Raw genomic sequence first — 21753 nt, 5'->3', positions numbered from 1 at the left:
AAAGCTATCATCGAGGCAAAGGGTGGCTACTTTGAAGAATCTCAAATATAAAATATATTTTGATTTTGTTTCACACTTTTTGTTTAGGTTATTACATGATTCCATATGTGTTTTTTTTTTTAAAAATTTAAATGTCTTCACTGTTTTTCTACAATGTAGAAAAGAGTAAAAATAAGGGGGGAAAAACTTGAATGAGTAGGTGTGTTCAAACTTTTGACTGGTTCCGTGTATTTTAGTTATTTCATTTGTAGAATTTTCTTTTCACTTTGAAATTATGGAATATTTTGTGTGGATCAAAAATGAAAATTTAATCTATTTAAATCCGTCTTTGTAATGCAACAAAATATGAAAACAGTTAAATGGTGTAGACTTTCTATAGGCACTGAGGATCTCCAATCACACCGTTTCCTGCTCACAGCCACATGCATTGACCTATGATTCTGTTTCTTCTAGATGCCCTGTGAATACTTGTCCCTGGACGCCATGGAGAAGTGGATAGTATGTAAGTGTTTGCTTGTAGAGTACAGTCTGACCTAATTGATTTGATAGGTTTATACCATTGGAGGGAATGGGGAGCATGATCATTTTTTAAATTGTAATTCATGGTTCAGGTACAGGTGTATTTAACATCAATGTACATATCTAAAAGCATAACACTTTAAAACACAGGTAAAAATATAAATCAGTCTAAATATTCGTATTCCCCACAAATACCGTATTTGTTTTGAATGTTTCACAATCTTATTTCTATGCATCTAACTCTCTGTCCTTGTGTTTGTGTGTCAGTTGGCTTCATCTTGTGTCATGGGGTCTTGAACAGCGACCAGGCAGCTCTGAGCCTGTGGAAGTTGGCTCTTCAGAGCAGCACCTGCCTCTGTCTCTTCAGAGACGAGGTGTTCCACATCCACAAGGCTGCTGAGGACCTCTTCATCAACATCCGCGGGTGAGGGATCACACATTAACAGCTTTCCTGCACTCAGATTAAGCGTAGTCCTGGACTGAAAAGCATGCTCAATGAGGGACAGTTTAAGAATATACCCAGGCATTTTAAGTGTCTATGAGTAAATTAACTATTCTTCCTTTTCATTTCACAGCTACAATAAGCGTGTGAATGACATCAAAGAGTGCAAAGAACAAGCTCTGTCACATGCGTAAGTGCCCCTCAAATGTATCTCATTGACTGTTTAGGATACAATTCAGCACAGAGATTTTAAATGGAATTTGCCACACTATCCTCTCAGAATGTGATTGTTTGTTTTGTTACAGAGGCTTGATGCACAGAGAAAGACGCAAGTTCTTGAGATCTGCCCTGAAGGAGCTGGCCACAGTCCTATCTGACCAGCCAGGATTACTGGGCCCTAAGGTACTGCACCACTGCTCTTTCATCACGGCACCATTTAGACAGTTTTGAAATCAGAAGGGGATACAGGCAGGTGGGAGAAACAGTGGGAAGGGTGGACACAGGAATTGAACCCCAGTCTCAGTTAGGGATATTTGTATATGTGGCTTCTGCTGGGAGTGTTGCCACTCAACCACAGCTCTGCACCTGCGCTACTGCTCTCTAGTTGGACTGACACTATAGGCACTCTAGTTGTGTTAACATGATAATGCTAGTTGGACTACAGTGGAGGCTGCTGAGGGGAGGATGGCTTATAATAATGTCTGGAACTGAGTAAATGGAATGGCATCAAACACATGGAAACCATGTGTTAGATGTATTTGATATCATTCCGCTCCAGCCAATACCACGAGCCCGTCCTCCCCAATTAAGCTGCGACCACCTCCTGTGTTGGACTAACACTATACACTCGTTGTGTTAACATGATAATGCTAGTTGGACTAACACTATACACTCGTTGTGTTAACATGATAATGCTAGTTGGACTAACACTATACACTCGTTGTGTTAACATGATAATGCTAGTTGGACTGACACTATACACTCGTTGTGTTAACATGATAATGCTAGTTGGACTGACACTATACACTTGTTGTGTTAACATGATAATGCTAGTTGGACTGACACTATACACTCGTTGTGTTAACATGATAATGCTAGTTGGACTGACACTATACACTTGTTGTGTTAACATGATAATGCTAGTTGGACTGACACTATACACTTGTTGTGTTAACATGATAATGCTAGTTGGACTAACACTATACACTCGTTGTGTTAACATGATAATGCTAGTTGGACTGACACTATACACTCGTTGTGTTAACATGATAATGCTAGTTGGACTGACACTATACACTTGTTGTGTTAACATGATAATGCTAGTTGGACTGACACTATACACTCGTTGTGTTAACATGATAATGCTAGTTGGACTGACACTATACACTCGTTGTGTTAACATGATAATGCTAGTTGGACTGACACTATACACTCGTTGTGTTAACATGATAATGCTAGTTGGACTGACACTAAAGGAACTCTAGTTGTGTTAACATGATAATGCTAGTTGGACTAACACTGTACACTCGTTGTGTTAACATGATAATGCTAGTTGGACTGACACTATACACTTGTTGTGTTAACATGATAATGCTAGTTGGACTAACACTATACACTCGTTGTGTTAACATGATAATGCTAGTTGGACTGACACTATACACTCGTTGTGTTAACATGATAATGCTAGTTGGACTGACACTATACACTCGTTGTGTTAACATGATAATGCTAGTTGGACTGACACTAAAGGAACTCTAGTTGTGTTAACATGATAATGCTAGTTGGACTAACACTATACACTCGTTGTGTTAACATGATAATGCTAGTTGGACTAACACTATACACTCGTTGTGTTAACATGATAATGCTAGTTGGACTGACACTATACACTTGTTGTGTTAACATGATAATGCTAGTTGGACTGACACTATACACTCGTTGTGTTAACATGATAATGCTAGTTGGACTGACACTATACACTCGTTGTGTTAACATGATAATGATAGTTGGACTGACACTATAGGCACTCTAGTTGTGTTAACATGATAATGCTAGTTGGACTGACACTATAGGCACTCTAATTGTGTTGACATGATAATGCTAGTTGGACTAACTTTAAAGGGGTCAGAGGATTGGGATTCAAATCCTGAAAGACCTGTTTAGATCCAGTAGTCCTTACACTCTCTAAGTGGGCTGTCGTGTCTAATTGATGGGTGATATCAACTATAAAACCTGACTCCTGTCCCCTGCCTAGGCCCTGTTTGTATTCATGGCTCTGTCGTTCGCTCGGGATGAGATCATTTGGCTGCTACGACATGCAGACAACATCCAGAAGAAGAGCACAGATGACTTTATTGACAAGTAAGACATCCTACTGACTCAACTTGTAACTATAGGGTTTCCCCTCATGAAATGTAGTGGCCCTGTGTAAAAATGCATCTCCGCGACACGTTTTTCTCTTGCTTGACTGCCATCAGGAGGCTAAAAGTGCGATGTCTCAAAGATTTTTAAATAAAATTACCCTTTAAGGAAAGCCGTGGTGTGTAGGAGTATTGAGCATGCTAATGAAGTTTAGGTCTTCTATTCTCTTATACTAAATAAAAAATAATACGCAATATGCAACAATTTCAATGATTTTACTGAGTTACAGTTCATATAAGGGAATCAGTCAATTGAAATAAATAAATTAGGCCCTAATCTATGGATTTCACATGACTGGGCAGGGGCGCAGCCATGGGTGGGGCCTGGCCCAGCCAATGAGAATGGAGTTTTTCCCCATAAAAGGGCTTTATTACAGACAGAAATACTCCTCAGTTTCATCAGCTGTCCGGGTGGCTGGTCTCAGATGATCCCTCAAGTGAAGAAGCCGTATGTGGAGGTTCCTGGGCTGGCGTGGTTACACATGGTCTGCGGTTGTGAGGCCGGTTGGAAGTACTGCCAAATTCTCTAAAACAACATTTGAGAAATTAACATTCAATTCTCTGGCAACGGCTCTGGTGGACATTCGTGCAGTCAACATGCCAATTGCACGCTCCCTCAACTTGAGACATCTGTGGCATTGTGTTCTATGACAAAACTGCACATTTTAGAGTGGCATTTTATAGTCCCCAGCACAAGGTGCACCTGGGTAATGATCATGCTGTTTAATCAGCTTCTTGATATGCCACACCTGTCAGGTGGATGGATTATTTTGGCAAAGGAGAAATGCTCACGAACAGGGATGTAAAGACATTTGTGCACAAAATTGAAGAGAAATAAGATTTGTGTATATGGAAAGTTTCTGGGATCTTTTATTTCAGCTAATCAAACATGGGACCAACACTTTACATTTTGCGTTTATGTTTTGTATAGATCATTTTTGCTATTCTATGTCCTCAGGCACATTGCAGAGCTGATCTTCTACATGGAGGAGCTGAGGGCCCATGTGAGGAAGTATGGTCCTGTCATGCAGAGGTACTACGTCCAGTACCTGTCTGGCTTCGATGCCGTGGTGCTCAACGAGCTAGTACAGGTAAGACTGCTATCTGAAGCTCACATGGGCTCCCTCTCAAATGGCACTGTATTCCCTATACAGCGCATACTGAAAGTATTCAGACCCCTTGACTTTTTACACATTTTGGTACGTTAGACTTATTCTAATATGTATTAAATCGTTTTTTTCGTCATCAATCTACACACAATACCACAAGGCAAAAATAGTTTTTTATTTTTATTTAAATATCACATTTACATAAGTATTCGGACCCTTTACTCAGTATTTTGTTGAAGGATTGTTGGCAGTGATTACAGCCTCAAGTCTTTTTGGGTATGACGCTACAAGCTTGACACACCTGTATTTGTGGAGTTTCTCCCATTCTTCTCTGCAGAGCCTCTCAAGTTCTGTCAGGTTGGATGGGGAGCGTCGCTGCACAGCTATTTTCAGGTCTCTCCAAAGATGCTCGATCGGGTTCAATTCCGGGCTCTGGCTGGTCCAACCAAGGACATTCAGAGATGTTCCAAAGCCACTCCTGCGTTGTCTTAGCTTTGTGCTTAGGGTCGTTGTCCTGTTGAAAGGTGAACCTTCGCCCCCGGTCTGAGGTCCTGAGCGCTCTGGAGCAGGTTTTCATCAAGGATCTCTCTGTACTTTGCTCCGTTCATCTTTCCCTCGATCCTGACTAGTTTCCCGGTCCCTGTCGCTGAAAAACATTCCCACAGCATGATGCTTCACCGTGAGGATGATGCCAGGTTTGATGCCAGGCATTCAGGCTAGATAATCTTCTTTCTCATGGTCTGAGAGTCCTTTAGGTGCCTTTTGGCAAACTCCAAATGGGCTGTCATGTGCCTTTTACTGAGGAGTGGCTTCCATCTGGCCACTCTACCATAAAGGCCTGATTGGTAGAGTGCTGTATAGATGGTTGTCCTGGAAGGTTCTCCCATCTCCACAGATGGGGCTCTGTCAGAGTGACCATCGGGGGCCAATGCCCTTCTCCCCTGATTGCTCAGTTAGGCCGGGCAGCCAGCTCTTGGAAGAGTCTTGGTGGTTCCAAACTTCTTACATTTAAGAATGATGGAGGCCACTGTTATTTGGGGGACCTTCAATGCTGCCTTTCTAAATAATGTCCAATCATTTGAATTTACCACAGGTGGACTCCAATCAAGTTGTAGAAACATCTCAAGTATGGTCAATGGAAACAGGACGCACCTGAGCTCATTTTCAAGTCTCATAGCAAAGGGCCTGAATAATTTCAGTTTTTTTTAATTTTTAATACATTTGCAAAAATGTCTATTAACCTGTGTTCACTTTGTCATTATGGGCTATTGTGTGTAGATTTATGATTTTAATTTTAGAATAAGGCTGTAACGTATCAAAATGTGAAGGGTCTGAATTATTTCCGAATGCACTGTATATATTGCACCACATATGACAATGGTCAAAAGGGCCCAGGTCAAAAGTAGTTTACTAAGAAGGGATTAGGGTGCCATTTCAGAGGAACTCATTGTCAATGTTCTCCCTTTGGTTTCATAATATCTTAGTATTTATGATCTAGGGTATGACTGATGATCCAGTGTACTGTACTATGTTATATGCTGGTTTCTATTTTGAAGAAAAACAACAGAGCTGACCACTAGATGGAGACCAAGTATTTTCTTGATTTTATTTTTTGCTTGGCCATGTCTCGCTCTCTGATATGCAGTGTGAATTCCTACTTTAAACAGTGTCTAACTGATGCCCTGTCCTCTCCTCATTTTCCTCTCCTCTAGAATCTGTCCGTCTGTCCTGAGGATGAGTCCATTATCATGTCCTCCTTCGTCAACACCATGACTTCCCTCGGCGTCAAACAAGGTATTCAACCTAACACGGCCTGCCACTCATATTACAGAAATATCATCAACAATAAACAGTTTCTCATTGAGACTGTTGTTGATAACACAGTTCAATCCATCCTGTTGCTGTACAGTAAATATTCCAGGTTAGGAAATGTCTACTTGATCATGCTTAGTTGTTTTTTATCTAGCCATGTTAGTCTTGAGAACTAAAAGCCATTGTCTGTTGTTTTGGTAATGGCTGAGTGAAGGACAGATGAAAGGAGGGAGGGCAGATGGCGAGCAGAGTAGGAGCCCGAGCCGCTCTCCACCTCTCCCCTACTCTGCCCTCCCTCCTTCCTGTGTCACGGTGATCCCATATCTGAGTGAATTGTCTCTGTCGGTGTTACAGTGGAAGACGGGGACGTGTTTGATTTCAGGGGCATGAGGCTGGACTGGTTCAGATTGCAGGTAAGAAGCCATCAGGAAAATGAGACCAGCTTTGCGGCTGGAGCTGGGAGGCAGACGTGGGTTCAAAGAGTATTTGAAATCATTTCACAATACTTTATCTCTGCTCAATTGAGCTTGTTTGGTGCAATGGAACAACTATAATAGTCTCAAAAGTGTCAAACCCAGCCCATCTGGCACTCCAGGCAGGCTAGAGCAAAGGCCTAAAGTATTTTGAAAGATTTTGAATATTTTTTGAACCCAGGTCTGGCTGAGAGGCCACTGTGCTCTGTGTGTGTGTCGTAATTAGCACTCATAATTAGCTAGTAATGAGAGAGCAGTGTTTAGCATGCTACACTACTCCAGTTACCCTACTCCTGTCTTACTGTTTCCTATCTGTAGGCCTGTGTGTGTGTGTGAGACATGTGGGGGAGGGGAACCAATATATAACTGATATAGGACAGTTTAGTCTTTTAGATCGTAATGAATAAGAGGGGGGACCTGTTCCTAGATCCACACTCCACTTTGTGAATACAGGCCCAGAGCGATGTTCTGTATACCTGAGTGAGAAGCCCCACTGCACATTCATTTAACAGACTAGTAATAGAGAATATGGCCTGAGATACTGTGAGGAGGACAAATGTCTATTCATCATAAAGACATCTGTTTTCTTTTTTTATTCATGTGCATGATGTACATGTTATTTGAAGTGATGAAAAAGAAATGTCCATGTTCTCAGGGAAAATAACTTATGGATATTGGAAGATAGATTCTGGGCCCCATTCCCTAACCATTTCTTAAAAATGAATTTGGAATGAATGACAATAAATATTCTTCTTTGAAGCAGTGTTTGTTTAAGAATCGTTGCATGTCTTTTATCCTGTCCCAAATAAATCGCAACTCACCCCAGAAAAGAGAGATGGCATATTATTTTCAAGTGTGGTTGAGTTGAGCTCTCGCTCTCTCGCTTTCTTTCTCTCTCTCAATCACGCTTGACTCCTCAGTACTCTGCTGAGATCAACACCACCATCCCTGCTGTCAGGGACCCACATCACTCTCCCTGACCCGTTGGTCGGCTCGCCGTTTCGCTGCCTTCCGATTCGTCCAGCCCTCAACTCAGATGGATATTTCAGTGTGCGTCCCAAATGGCGCCCTGTTCACATTACTTTTGACCAGGGCCTTACGAGTTAGGTCTTTAGGCCCTGGTCAAAAGTAGTGCACTACATAGGGAATTGGGTGCCATTAGTGACGTACCATCCCACTCAACTCCCTCTGAGATGTTTGATCTTAGCTCAGGGCCTCGGCAAGAAATTCTTCAACTCTGAAAAGTTTCTCAGTTTAGTCAGCAGGCAAGGGGAAAAGAGAAAAGCTTCCATGTGTGGAATGGGGACTGTTTTCCCAACACAGCTGAACAACTATTTTCTCAAGTCTCATGGTTTTTCTACTGACTGCGCTACACCCTTCACAGCCAACCTCTTAACACTATGATAGCAAAAACAGAACTGCTCAGATTACAAGAAGCAGGATGTTGGTTTATTCACTGTGTTTTTGCGTTCAGTGTTTGCCAGGGTCAAAGCAAATTCAGAAAGTATTTTAAACATTATGTACAAGAACAGCTGACAAATGTATGAACAGCTATACTGTATACACAGTATATGCCTATATCTACATATTCAGGTGTCACTGTGGTCCCTAAAAATAGATGTTTGTAAATAAGAATGTGTCAGCGAATAATCCTCGTTTATCAAGATGGTCCTGAAAGCTTCATGTTTGGATCAGAACCTAAACCTGTCTGTTCCACAAGCATCAAGAACACTACTTCTAAAGGTTCTACCACATGTGCTCTCTTCTCCTCCGAGCTGCTTGTCAACCACAACCCACAAGCCATGTGAGCGGTTACAGCACTATGGCAGACACAGACCTTGTCATAAGCCATATCAATGTTCTTTCTATCTATCAAGTACTTTTTTTTATTTTCTTTAAATCTCTCATAGTTTTGTTTTTGGAAACTCTTGTTGTTTGTCTGATCCATTAAGTGAACATGTTGGATGAGAAACACAAGCTGCCATTACCACAGTAAGATCATGTTAGTGATTGTAATCTAAACTGAGTCTTGCATCGTGTCATGATCTAACTCCAACTAGCAGATGTTGGTTGAGCCACAGTTGGACTGGATTGAGGGAAGAGAAACCCTAACCCTCTCTCTTTCTCTGTTTTTCTCTTGTCATGTCTCTTTTCTCCACGGTGCTGTTTTCTAATTCGGTTCTGACAATGGCACCATGAACATCATGCAACAGCACTTTAACGTTTCGAAATAGGCCTTGAATTTCAATCATTTTAAGCTTTCCCCTTGCCTAATTTTTCAATATATTGTCCTTGCTCAGACGTTTGAACAACGGTTGTGTGGGTTTAGCACCTGCTAAATGTCTTTGTGGCTGTGGTACCAGGTTGGCATCGAATGCTCTTTAAGTTGGCAGGAATTTAGAGATGTTGAAACCCAGTGGAACATGTTCGAGTCAACACTTTCGCTGCATTTTCTCACACTTGTGTAGCTCACGATGACTTCTTTCCAAAAAGTATGTGCTTTTATTTTTGGACTCTCAGATTGATTCTCTAAGGCCTAGTTGTACCCTGGTAACGCAGATGTTTCACTGCTCTTGTTGTGTTGCCCAAATTACACCCTATTCCCTACATATTGCGCCATAGGGCTCAGTGCACTACTTTTGACCAATGTGAATAGGGTGCCATTTGGGACGCAGTTTCAGAACTGTAGCCATTTTCCTTCTGACGATCTCGACAATCAAAGAAAGCATTGTCTTGAACTCTGCAAAGACACCAGAGAGAATCTGTTTTGCATACAGTCTTGGTTTGATACCATATGCTTTGGGAGGAAATTGTGTTATTTGGCTATTGTCAGTATCAGCGGTATCAAGTTAACACGGACGTCTTCCCAGAAATCTTTCCTTAGATGTTAATGATATGGTAACTCATCCAACCACACTTTTCCTTCCAGACTCCCACTGACTTCCAAATTGAATCAGCTTTTTCTTTAATTCCTAGGAAAGAGGGAGTTTTTGGGAAAGTGGCAAAGGAACGCTACTAATAGGAAAATTATTCTTTAAAAGACTTCAAACTGCATGAAACCAGAAATCTGTTGATTTGATATATTTGACAAATAAAATAGATATAAAGCCGCTTCAGCTGTAGACAACATTACATACAGTACCAGTCAAAAGTTTGGACACCTACTCATTTTCTACATTGTAGAATACTAGTGAAGACATCAAAACTATGAAATAACACATATGGAATCATGTAGTAACCAAAAAAGTTTTAAACAAATAGAAATTCTTCAAAGTAGCCACCCTTTGCCTTAATGACAGCTTTGCACACTCTTGGCATTCTCTCAATCATCTTCGTGAGGTAGTCACCTGGAATGCATTTCAATTAACAGGTTGCCTTGTTCATTTGTGGAATTTCTTACCTTCTTAATGCGTTTGAGCCAATCAGTTGTGTTGTGACATGGTAGGGGTAGTATACAGAAGACAGCCCTATTTGGTAAAATACCAAGCCCATATTATGGCAAGAACAGCTCCAATAAGCAAAGAGAAACAAAATACAGAACATTTCAAGAACTTTTAAAGTTTTTTCAAGTGCATTCGCAAAACCATCAAGCGCAATGATGAAACTGTCTCTCATGAGGACCACCACAGGAAAGGAAGACCCAGAGTTACCTCTGCTGCAGAGGACATGTTCATTAGAGTTAACTGCACCTCAGATTGCAACCCAAATAAATGCTTCACAGAGTTCAAGTAACAGACACATCTCAACATCAACTGTTCATAGGAGACTGCGTGAATCAGGCCTTCATGGTCGAATTGCTGCAAAGAAACCACTACCAATAAGAAGAAGAGACTTGCTTGGGCCAAGAAACACAAGCAATGGACATTAGACCGGTGGGAATCTGTCCTTTGGTCTGATGAGTCCAAATTTGAGGTTTTTGGTTACAAAAAACGCAGAGTAGGTGAATGAATGATCTCCGCATGTGTGGTTCCCACCGTGAAGCATGGAGGAGGAGGTGTGATGGTGTGGGGGTGCTTTGCTGGTGACACTGTGATTTATTTAGAATTCAAGGCACACTTAACCAGCATGGCTACCACAGCATTCTGCAGTGATACGCCATCCCATCTGGTTTGCGCGTAGTGGGACTGTCATTTGTTTTTCAACAGGACAATGACCCAAAACAAAGCTCCAGGCTGTGTGAAGGCTATTTGACCAAGAAGGAGAGTGGTGGAGTGCTGCATCAGATGTCCGGGTCTCCACAATCACCCAACCTCAACCCAATTGAGATGGTTTACCCGACCTCAACCCAATTGAGATGGTTTGGGATGAGTTGGACTGCAGAGTGAAGGAAAAGCAGCCAAAAAGTGCTCAGCATATGTGGGACTGTTGGAAAAGCATTCCCCATGAAGCTGGTTGAGAGAATGCCAATTGTGCAAAGCTGTCATGAAAAGGGTGGCTACTTTTTGAAGAATCTCAAATATAAAATATATTTTGATTTTGTTTAACACTTTTGGTTACTGCATGATTCCATATGTAATTTCATAGTTATGTCTTCACTATTTTTCTACAATGTAGAACATAGTAAAAATAAGAAAAACCCTTGGATGAGAAGGTACGTGTTGTGTTTTCCTCTGGTCAGACCTACCAATAATGCCTTGTTTATCTCTTGGTTAGGCCTATACTAGCGTGTCCAAGGCTTCTCTGGGCATCGCAGACCACCGTGAGCTAGGCAAGATGATGAATACCATTATATTCCACACCAAGATGGTGGATTCCCTGGTGGAGATGCTGGTGGAGACGTCTGACCTCTCCATATTCTGGTAAGTAAACCTTGTTTGCGCCAGAACAACCCAAAGGGCAGGAGCATATCTCCTGTTTCCATAGCGTGAGGCAGCTTGGTGTAGAAGTACACCCCCTGGACAAGACGCTAGTTTGCAGCAGGGCCTATTCTGGTAAGGGTCTACGTTGACATTTACCTCCATGTCCAGTTCAGTTACACAGCCGTTTAAAACAGTAAAAGGTATTAGGTTATGTGGACTCCATCTTCTGGTAGGCGTCTACATTTGGGATTCGGATTCCTATTTAGAAAAACGTACATGTCCCATTTAAAATAAAAAAAATAAAAAATGTTACCAGGAAAAGCCCATTGAGATCCAGAGTCTCTTTTTCAATGGAGGCAGCAACAATCAATACATTACAAAATTAAAACATACAGCATTACAATACAATTCACCAGCATGATCCAGCCTAAAATAAGCATTTACACTCCTGTAACATTCTCCCATACAAAATGTAAATGAATTCAGTGGCACAAACATATCTAGATGCAGCATGGATTGTAGACTATTCCATGCCTCTGGTGCACAAGACGAGAAGGCAGTCTTACCTAATACTGTAAATGTCCTGGGGTCTTAAGTAGAAACCACCTAGCAGACCGGGTATGGTAACTGCTGGTGGTGAAGGAGACCAGACTACAGAGGTAAAGAGGGAGTTTATCCAAAAGGGCTTTGTAGATGAACACATACAAATATAGCTTTCTGCGCATATAAAGTGAGGTCCAACCCACCATTTTGGTACAAGGTGCAATGGGTGAGTGACTTGGCATTTGTAATAAAGCGCAATGGATGCATGATAAACAGAGTCCAGTTTCTGTAAGACAGAGGAGGCTGCATGCCTATACAACAAGTCACCATAATCAATTACAGAGAGAAATGTGGCCTGAACAAGCTTCTTTCTAGCCATAAGCAGGAAGAAAGGCTTATTATTAAAATAAAAACCCAATTTCAGTTTCTTCACAAGATTATCCATATGAACTTCAAAGGACATGTCATCCAACTACACTGCTCAAAAAAATAAAGGAAACACTAAAATAACACATCCTAGATCTGAATGAATGAAATATTCTTATTAAATACTTTTTTCTTTACATAGTTGAATGTGCTGACAACAAAATCACACAAAAATGATCAATGGAAATCAAATTTATCAACCCATGGAGGTCTGGATTTGGAGTCACACTCAAAATTAAATTGGAAAACCACACTACAGGCTGATCCAACTTTGATGTAATGTCCTTAAAACAAGTCAAAATGAGGCTCAGTAGTGTGTGTGGCCTCCACGTGCCTGTATGGCCTCCCTACAACGCCTGGGCATGCTCCTGATGAGGTGGCGGATGGTCTCCTGAGGGATCTCCTCCCAGACCTGGACTAAAGCATCCGCCAACTCCTGGACAGTCTGTGGTGCAACGTGGCGTTGGTGGATGGAGCGAGACATGATGTCCCAGATGTGCTCAATTGGATTCAGGTCTGGGGAACGGGCGGGCCAGTCCATAGCATCAATGCCTTCCTCTTGCAGGAACTGCTGACACACTCCAGCCACATGAGGTCTAGCATTGTCTTGCATTAGGAGGAACCCAGGGCCAACCGCACCAGCATATGGTCTCACAAGGGGTCTAAGGATCTCATCTCGGTACCTAATGGCAGTCAGGCTACCTCTGGCGAGCACATGGAGGGCTGTGCGGCCCCCCAAAGAAATGCCACCCCACACCATGACTGACCCACCGCCAAACCGGTCATGCTGGAGGATGTTGCAGGCAGCAGAACATTCTCCACGGCGTCTCCAGACTCTGTCACGTCTGTCACATGTGCTCAGTGTGAACCTGCCTTCATCTGTGAAGAGCACAGGGCGCCAGTGGCGATTTGCCAATCTTGGTGTTCTCTGGCAAATGCCAAACGTCCTGCACGGTGTTGGGCTGTAAGCACAACCCCCACCTGTGGACGTCGGGCCCTCATACCACCCTCATGGAGTCTGTTTCTGACCGTTTGAGCAGACACATGCACATTTGTGGCCTGCTGGAGGTCATTTTGCAGGGCTCTGGCAGTGCTCCTCCTGCTCCTCCTTGCACAAAGGCGGAGGTAGCGGTCCTGCTGCTGGGTTGTTGCCCTCCTACGGCCTCCTCCACGTCTCCTGATGTACTGGCCTGTCTCCTGGTAGCGCCTCCATGCTCTGGACACTACGCTGACAGACACAGCAAACCTTCTTGCCACAGCTCGCATTGATGTGCCATCCTGGATGAGCTGCACTACCTGAGCCACTTGTGTGGGTTGTAGACTCCGGCTCATGCTACCACTAGAGTGAAAGCACCGCCAGCATTCAAAAGTGACCAAAACATCAGCCAGGAAGCATAGGAACTGAGAAGTGGTCTGTGGTCACCACCTGCAGAACCACTCCTTTATTGGGGGTGTCTTGTTAATTGCCTATAATTTCCACCTGTTGTCTATTCCATTTGCACAACAGCATGTGAAATTTATTGTCAATCAGTGTTGCTTCCTAAGTGGACAGTTTGATTTCACAGAAGTGTGATTGACTTGGAGTTACATTGTGTTGTTTAAGTGTTCCCTTTATTTTTTTGAGCAGTGTATATACCTAGGTATTTGTAGGATGCCACTTTTTTTCAATTTATAAGCCACCAGATGTGACAATGCTAACCTTCTTTGGCTGAGTGTGAGCTCTGGTGAAGTTCATTAATAAAAAATAATCTACGTTCAAGACCAGTTTGATCACCATAAAGGGAGGCCTACAGTGACTGAAAGCAGTCTGGAGCTCTTCAACAGCCTGAACCAGAGAAGGAGCACATGAATATATGACTATTATCTGCATATAGATACAACTTTGCTGGTTGCATCCCAGTTCCCAAATCATAAATAAAAATTGAGAACAACACAGGAGCTAAAATGGAACCCTGGGGCACACCTCTATTAATCTCAAGAAAGCTAGACTTGTGATTGTCAGTATATCCACATTGTGTTCTGTCAAAGATAGTTCCTAAACCAATTTACTGCCCCTTTACTGAGACCAATGTTACTGAGTCTAGCTAGCAACAATTCATGATCAACTGAATCAAAGGCCTTTTTATCAGGTGCGTTTGTCATTTGCCACTGCCATAGCTGCAGTTGTGGTGTTGTTCCCCGATCTAAAGCCAGACTGAACCCCGCTCAGCATGTTCTTTTTAATTAAGACGTTTTTTAACTGGGTTCACTAGGGATTCATAGACTTTGGCCAGGATAAGGAGTTTGGAGATAGGACAATAGTTATTAGCATCTGAGGGATCTCCTTCCTTTAGTAGTGGGAGGACAAATGCTGATTTCCAAATGCTTGTTATGGAATTGGTCAAGAGACTCAAGTTGAAAATGTGACCCACAGGTTCAGTAATAATACCAGCTGCTATCTTAAAGAGGTAGGGATCCAGGTTTTCTGGGCCTGCAGACTTTGTGTCTATTGCCTTTAATGCTTTATAGACCTCGGCATAAGAAACAGGCTCAAAGTTAATGGTTCACATGAGGGCCTATATCATAGTTTACTGTAACAGAGCTTACATTAGAGACCTGGGCCCCACCATTATCAAAAACTGAACCAGCAGATATGAAGTGCTTGTTAAAAACCTCTACAATATCGTCTCTGTCCTTCACTTCTTTAGAATCCACCATTAAATGGTCAGGAAGGCCAGAGGATACATTAGAACCTGACACTGATTTGATTAGCTTCCAAAACTTGGTAGGGTTGTTAAGGTTCTCTGTGACTGTATTTAGATAGAAATCTGATTTGGACTTCCTGATCAATCCTGTACATTTGTTTCTTAGCGCTCTGAAGGAGGCCCAGTCAACAGGAGCATTGAGTAAAATGGCGCCGGAGCAGATGGCAGACGTTTTACGTGCCCCCAACCGATTGTTTTTTTGTTTGTTTATCTGTGTTGTTTGAAACGTATTTAAAAAAAAAAAAAAAAATATTTTTGCACATAATGTTGCCGCTACCATCTCTTATGACTGAAAATAACTTCTAGACATCAGGACTGCGATTACTCACCACGGACTAGCAGAATCCCTTTTCTCCTTTCACGACTCTGACAAGACCGAGGCGGAGGATATATGGCTCCCTCGGGAACAGGCCCCGACCCCAGTGATCTGTGTGAAGAGGAGGCGGAGAAAGAGAGGCCGGAGGGCGGGCTGCCTTCTGAGGAGTACCCCTCAAATCTGCTCGCAAACATGCAATCTTTGGACAATAAAATGGACGAGTTATTGGGAAGGTTAAACTACCAACGGGACATTAAAAACTGTTACATCTTATGCTTCACGGAGTTGTGGCTGAACGACAACAATCTCACTTACAGGTGGCTGGTTATACGATGTACCGGTAGGATAGAACAGCGGCGTCTGGTAAGACCAGGTAAGACCAAACCATAACAGACTATAAAGGGAAGCACAGCCGAGAGCTGCCCAGTGACACGAACCTACCGGATGAGCTAAACTACATCTATGCTCGCTTCGAGGCAAATAACACTGAAACATGCATGAGGGCACCAGCTGTACCGGAAGACTGTGTGATCACGCTCTCCGTAGCCGATGTGAGTAAGACCTTTAGACAGGTCAACATTCACAAGGCCGCAGGGCCAGACGGATTACCAGGACTTGTACTGCGAGCATGCGCTGACAAACTAGCAAGTGTCTTCACTGACATTTTCAACCTCTCCCTGTCGGAGTCTGTAATACCAACATGTTTTAAGCAGACCACCATAGTGCCTCTAACCAAGAACACGAAGGTAAACTGCCTAAATGACTACCGACCCGTAGCACTCACGTCTGTAGCCATGAAGTGCTTTGAAAGGCTGGTCATGGCTCACATCAACACCATCATCCCAGAAACCCTAGACCCACTACAATTTGCATACCACCCCAACAGATGATGCAGTCTCTATTGCACTCCACACTGCCCTTTCCCACCTGGACAAAAGGAACACCTATGTGAGAATGCTATTCATTGACTACAGCTCAGCGTTCAACACCATAGTGCCCTCAAAGCTCATCACTAAGCTTAAGAACCCTGGGACTAAACATCTCCCTCTGCAGCTGGATTCTGGACTTCCTGACGGGCCGCCCCCCAGGTGGTAAGGGTAGGTAACAACACATCCGCCACGCTGATCCTCAACACAGGGGCCCCTCAGGGGTGCTTGCTCAGTCCCCTCCTGTACTCCCTGTTCACTCATGACTGCACGGCCAGGCACGACTCCAACACCATCATTAAATTTGCCGATGACACAACAGTGATCACCGTCAACAACGAGACAGCCTTTAGGGAGGAGGTCAGAGACCTGGCAGTGTGGTGCCAGGACAACAACCTATCCCTCAACGTGATCAAGACAAAGGAGATGATTGTGGACTACAGGAAAAAGAGCACTGAGCACACCCCCATTCTCATCGACGGGGCTGCAGTGGAGCATGTTGAGAGCTTCAAGTTTCTTGGTGTCCACATCACCAACAAACTAACATGGTCCAAGCACACCATGACAGTCCTGAAGCGGGCACGACAAAACCTATTCCCCCTCAGGAGACTGAAAAGATTTGGCATGGGTCCTCAGATCCTCAAAAGGTTCTACAGCTGCACCATCGAGAGCATCCTGACTGGTTGCATTACTGCCTGGTATGGCAATTGCTCGGCCTCCGACCGCAAGGCACTACAGAGGGTAGTGCGAACGGCCCAGTACATCCTTGGGGCCAAGCTTCCTGCCATCCACGACCTCTATACCAGGCGGTGTCAGAGGAAAGCCCTAAAAAGTATCAAAGACTCCAGCCACCCTAGTCATCGACTGTTCTCTCTGCTACCACACGGCAAGCGGTAGCGGAGCGCCAGGTCTAGGTCCAAGAGGCTTCTAAACAGCTTCTACCCCCAAGCCATAAGACTCCTGAACATCTATTCAAATGGCTACCCAAACTATTCACATTGCCCCCCTCCCCTCTCCACATCACTGCCACTCTCTGTTGTCATCTATGCATAGTCACTTTAATTAACTCTATCTACATGTACATACTACATCAACTAACCGGTACACCAGCACATTGACTCTGTACCGGCACCCCCCTGTATATATTGTTATTTTTTACTGCTCCTCTTTAATTACTTGTTACTTTTCTCTCATTGTTATCCATATTTTTTAAATGAACTGTCGTTTAGGGGCTCGTAAATAAGCATTTCACTGTAAGGTCTACACCTGTGGTATTCGGCGCATGTGACTAATACAATTTGATTTGATTTATATGTCTAGCTTGAGCCCAAGAGACATTTCTGTTTCTAATTTATTCTGCTAAGTTATCAGAAAAACAGGGATGGTCCCTTCCACTGATTCTAAAATTCTTCACAGGGGCATGCTGATCAAAAATGTAATATAAAAATATTCCCAGGCAGTGTCAACATTGGGAATCAGATCATGTAAACGCTTGCTTATCGAGCTGTCTAAAATGTCTTTAAAATGTAACAGGGTCATTTTTGTATTTCTAACACAAGCTATTGCACAGTGATCACTGTCATTATTACAGAATATCCCAGTCGATGTGTATTTGTGAGGGGTATTCGTTAGAAGAATGTCCAATAGCGTTGGTTTGTTAGGTGCTCTGAGATTTGATCTTGTAGGTGCATTAATTAATTATGCAAGATTCAGAGAGTCACACAGTTCTTTAAAAGAGTCCGATACAGATGTAATCATGCCCCACTTCAAATCTCCTAAAATAATGAATTCAGAGTCAGTTAGAGCCATTGCTGGGCAATTTAATTGAAAAGTAAAATATTAATAAAAACACATCAAATGTACATATAAAAGTAAAAACAGGAAGACGCGACATCAATAGAAATAGATTGGATCAAAGGTGCAGTGTGCAAGTGGGAGGTTTACCTCTGGAGGCTACATTTACATCTACCTCCATATTCAGTTAAAGTCGTTTACAAGGAAAACATTGTAAAAGCTAATAGGCTATATAGCCATCACTCATCCTCTAAAACCCCATGGTAACTGTCTGTTAGAGGTTTTGTTATGTTATTTTTCTTTATGTTTGGTGGAGACAGCAAAGGAGAGGAGAGGGTTGGACAGATTTAAATATGATTGTACCAGATGGATGTTTGAAGTTTGCAGCTCATGCTCGTTCTATTCCTCTCCTCCTCTTTTCTCTCTCTCTCTCTCATCCTCTTTCTCTCTCTCTCATCCTCTTTCTCCCTCTGTCTCTTCCTCTTTCCCTCTTTATGTCCTCCTCTTTTCCTCTCTCTCTCTCCTTCTCCCATCTGATAGCTTTTACAGTCGTGCGTTTGAGAAGATGTTCCAGCAGTGTTTGGAGCTGCCATCCCAGTCTCGTCACTCCATCTCCTTCCCTCTGCTCTGTACCCACTTCATGAGCTGCACCCATGAGCTCTGTCCTGAGGAGGTGAGTGTCACATTGAGATATGATGTTACCACTGTGTCACAAAACATCACAGTAAGCATCACTAAGGTCTGGCAGGTCACTCTGCGATAGTCATTTATTAAAGAAATGTATTTTCAACATAACTCATATTCAATTGATCAGGTCGCCCTTGCAAAATATGTTTTTAAGGGTCTTTCCTACTTAAATAAATGAATACATAAAATACATGTAATGGCCCCTGACATGTTTATGTATAATACATGTAATGTAAAGATGATAGTTTTTGTATGTTTTTTAGATGTCTTTCCAAGAATTGGAATCTTAAGTAAAATATATTGGTGCAGTAGCAGCCTATTCCATTTGGACTTATCTCCCTCATTAGTTTTGTAGCTCTTATGGGGACTGGTAGTCTCAGAGAAACAGGCCATTTCACAGGATGTCTCACACAGGCTGGGAAAGTCTCATTCAGCTCCGTCTCAGTGCTGCTAGGGCCCATGGCAGCATCCCAAATGGCAAGCTATTCCCTATTAGTGCACTACTTTTGGCCACAACTTTTGCCTGGTCAAAAGTAGCGCACTAATAGGGAATAGTGTGCCATTTGGGACACAGCCTCTGTCTCCTTCCGCAGCAGCAGGATGGAGTCATACAGAGAATCAGGAAAGTAACTGCAAGTTTTCTGGGGTTGTGGAATGTTGTGTAACGAAGCGTCCAGCGCTGTGGTCCATGTACCCGGATGTGTACTGAGAAGTAGAGGGCTGAAAAGCATGATTTATTAAATCTGTAGTTGAACCATACACTGGTGCAGCTACTAGCTCCTCCCAAGGGGATGTGGAAGCCCTCCGCTCACACAGCCTCCACAACACATTTCTGTTTCCCTCTCTGCTGAAATACGCCAGGCACATTCATGTTTGTTCCTGCCAAACATGGAGCCCAATATCCATTTAGTTTGGTAAATAAGGCATATTTTCACTCCTAATTGGTTGACAAACAGTACCAAAAGAAGTGGCACAATGGGCGTTCTCATGTGGCCGAGCAGAGTGGTCAAAGGAGGGCCTTTTGCTTAGGAGCTGTCTGAGTGCACTTAGAGAAATAAAATAGATTTATTGAGCCATAGGCTTGGATTTCACAAAACTCCCTCTCAGCGTGTTTTCAAAATTTTCCTCTTCCTATGTCCACTCCTCATAGCTTTGGGCAGCTGCAAACTTTATTTATGTTGGAAAAGCATTAAATGTTTCCAAGAATATTTCCATCTTGCACAGAACTTTTTACAGTGGTTTGTATTAACTGTAAAAGGTCTGTTTCCCAAATGGCACCCTATTCTATTTTTGACCAGGGCTTATCAGAGATGTGAGTCTGACTCGAGTCACAAATTTGATGACTTGAGACTCGGCTTGATATAAAATAAAATAACTTGAGACATGACTTGGACTTCGAGCCTCAAGACTCGGGACTCGACTTTGACTTGAGACTGATTACTTAAAATTATCTGGGCAGGTTTTGTAACGTCTTGTCACTCATTTTGTGGCACAGAGTCTCCGTGGATTGCTCTACACGCAGCCAGAGACAGTATCGCAATTGCAAAAAAACTGATTGGCTAGTGAAACGCACACTCTGCCCTCTGATTGAACCTGCAAACTGTCAATCAACACAGGTCGGCTGAGCTAGCACAGTGAGAAGGTTTTGGGGGATTGTGAGTGTGAAACTAAATGGGAAAATATATTTTTTTCATACATATTTTAATAGGCTACATACATACTGTTTGTGTTTTATATTTATACCTTTGCTTATTCGATCTGGTCACCTAACGTTAGCCTACGGCATTGGACCAAATTCTTGTTTCAAAAACTTATAATCTGTGCTTCAGAACCAAAAAGTTGTGCGTCTTAACTGTTGACCAGTCACCAGCATTGGCGCGCAAAGGCAGACGCACATATTCAAATTAGTGACCAGAAAGCGCTTGTTTGATATTCTCCAGTTTTGCCTGGCAAAAAGAGAGTAGCATACCTACATTCATATTATCCATATAAAGTACCGTTTAGCAATCTGCTACGGATGCATCTTTGCCACAACAAGCTGGTGATTTCATTGATCATTTTCAAATTTCAGATAGGCCTAGTTTGGGTGGTTTATAATTGTATACCTCAGTTTTGGTACTGGCTATATGTCTAAAGATAGCTGTAACATCGCACTACCTTCAATACTTACGGGAGGAAGATGTTACATTCTGGAGAATTAATGAGTAAGAAAAAGGCTACAGACAGATCATGCTTTCCATCCGATCCTGCAACCTCCGCTGCATACAGTTAAGCCGTATGATCCTGCTTGCTCTGACCTCCAGAGAAGTGACAGTGACATAATATCCCTAGTTGATATTGACTGCTAACATGAATGACTTTCAGCTCCAAATGTAAAACGCAGTTTATTTCTGTATCTTGTGTTTTGAAAATGCATCACCGTTTATGGCTGTAATGACAGGCTACATTTGCGGAGTGATTGTGTTCGCCCTGTGCGCGCGTGCACGAGGGGTCGCAAGCTTTGAACCAATCCTTTTTGGGCTTCGCAGGTCAAAAAGTTTGAAAACTGCTGAGTGAACTGCTTGCTGATTTGCTGTACAGCTATAGGATCGGGTGCAGCACAAACGTCAAATTGTAGGGAGAGATGATTGACATAAATTCATATCAAATCATAAATTCATATCAAATAAAATAGTCTCATATGCCTATTTAAATAAAGGTAAAATAAAAAATAAAATATGCGGCTCTGAAAATCAAGTGATTT

General features: G+C 42.7%; 1 protein-coding gene across 8 annotated transcripts in view; it reads left to right on the top strand.

The window, feature by feature from the left end:
• Positions 1-21753, top strand: part of LOC139538872 (nck-associated protein 1-like) — a 69558-nt gene that overhangs the window by 16415 nt on the left and 31390 nt on the right. For 5 of the 8 annotated variants that reach the window (XM_071341386.1, XM_071341385.1, XM_071341383.1 and 2 more), the window contains 10 exons: positions 454-502; positions 787-943; positions 1095-1151; positions 1267-1363; positions 3216-3322; positions 4340-4472; positions 6203-6286; positions 6650-6715; positions 11429-11574; positions 18864-18996. In XM_071341386.1, the coding sequence (XP_071197487.1) occupies positions 454-502; positions 787-943; positions 1095-1151; positions 1267-1363; positions 3216-3322; positions 4340-4472; positions 6203-6286; positions 6650-6715; positions 11429-11574; positions 18864-18996 (1029 nt within the window). The remainder of the gene's footprint in view (positions 1-453; positions 503-786; positions 944-1094; positions 1152-1266; positions 1364-3215; positions 3323-4339; positions 4473-6202; positions 6287-6649; positions 6716-11428; positions 11575-18863; positions 18997-21753) is intronic. The other 3 variants (XM_071341388.1, XM_071341387.1, XM_071341384.1) reach the window with 1 other exon arrangement.

Source organism: Salvelinus alpinus, chromosome 14 (genome assembly GCF_045679555.1).
Source record: "Salvelinus alpinus chromosome 14, SLU_Salpinus.1, whole genome shotgun sequence".
Lineage (NCBI taxonomy): Eukaryota > Metazoa > Chordata > Actinopteri > Salmoniformes > Salmonidae > Salvelinus > Salvelinus alpinus.
Note: the sequence above shows the minus strand (reverse complement) of the source record. Positions and strands in the feature narration are given on the sequence as shown.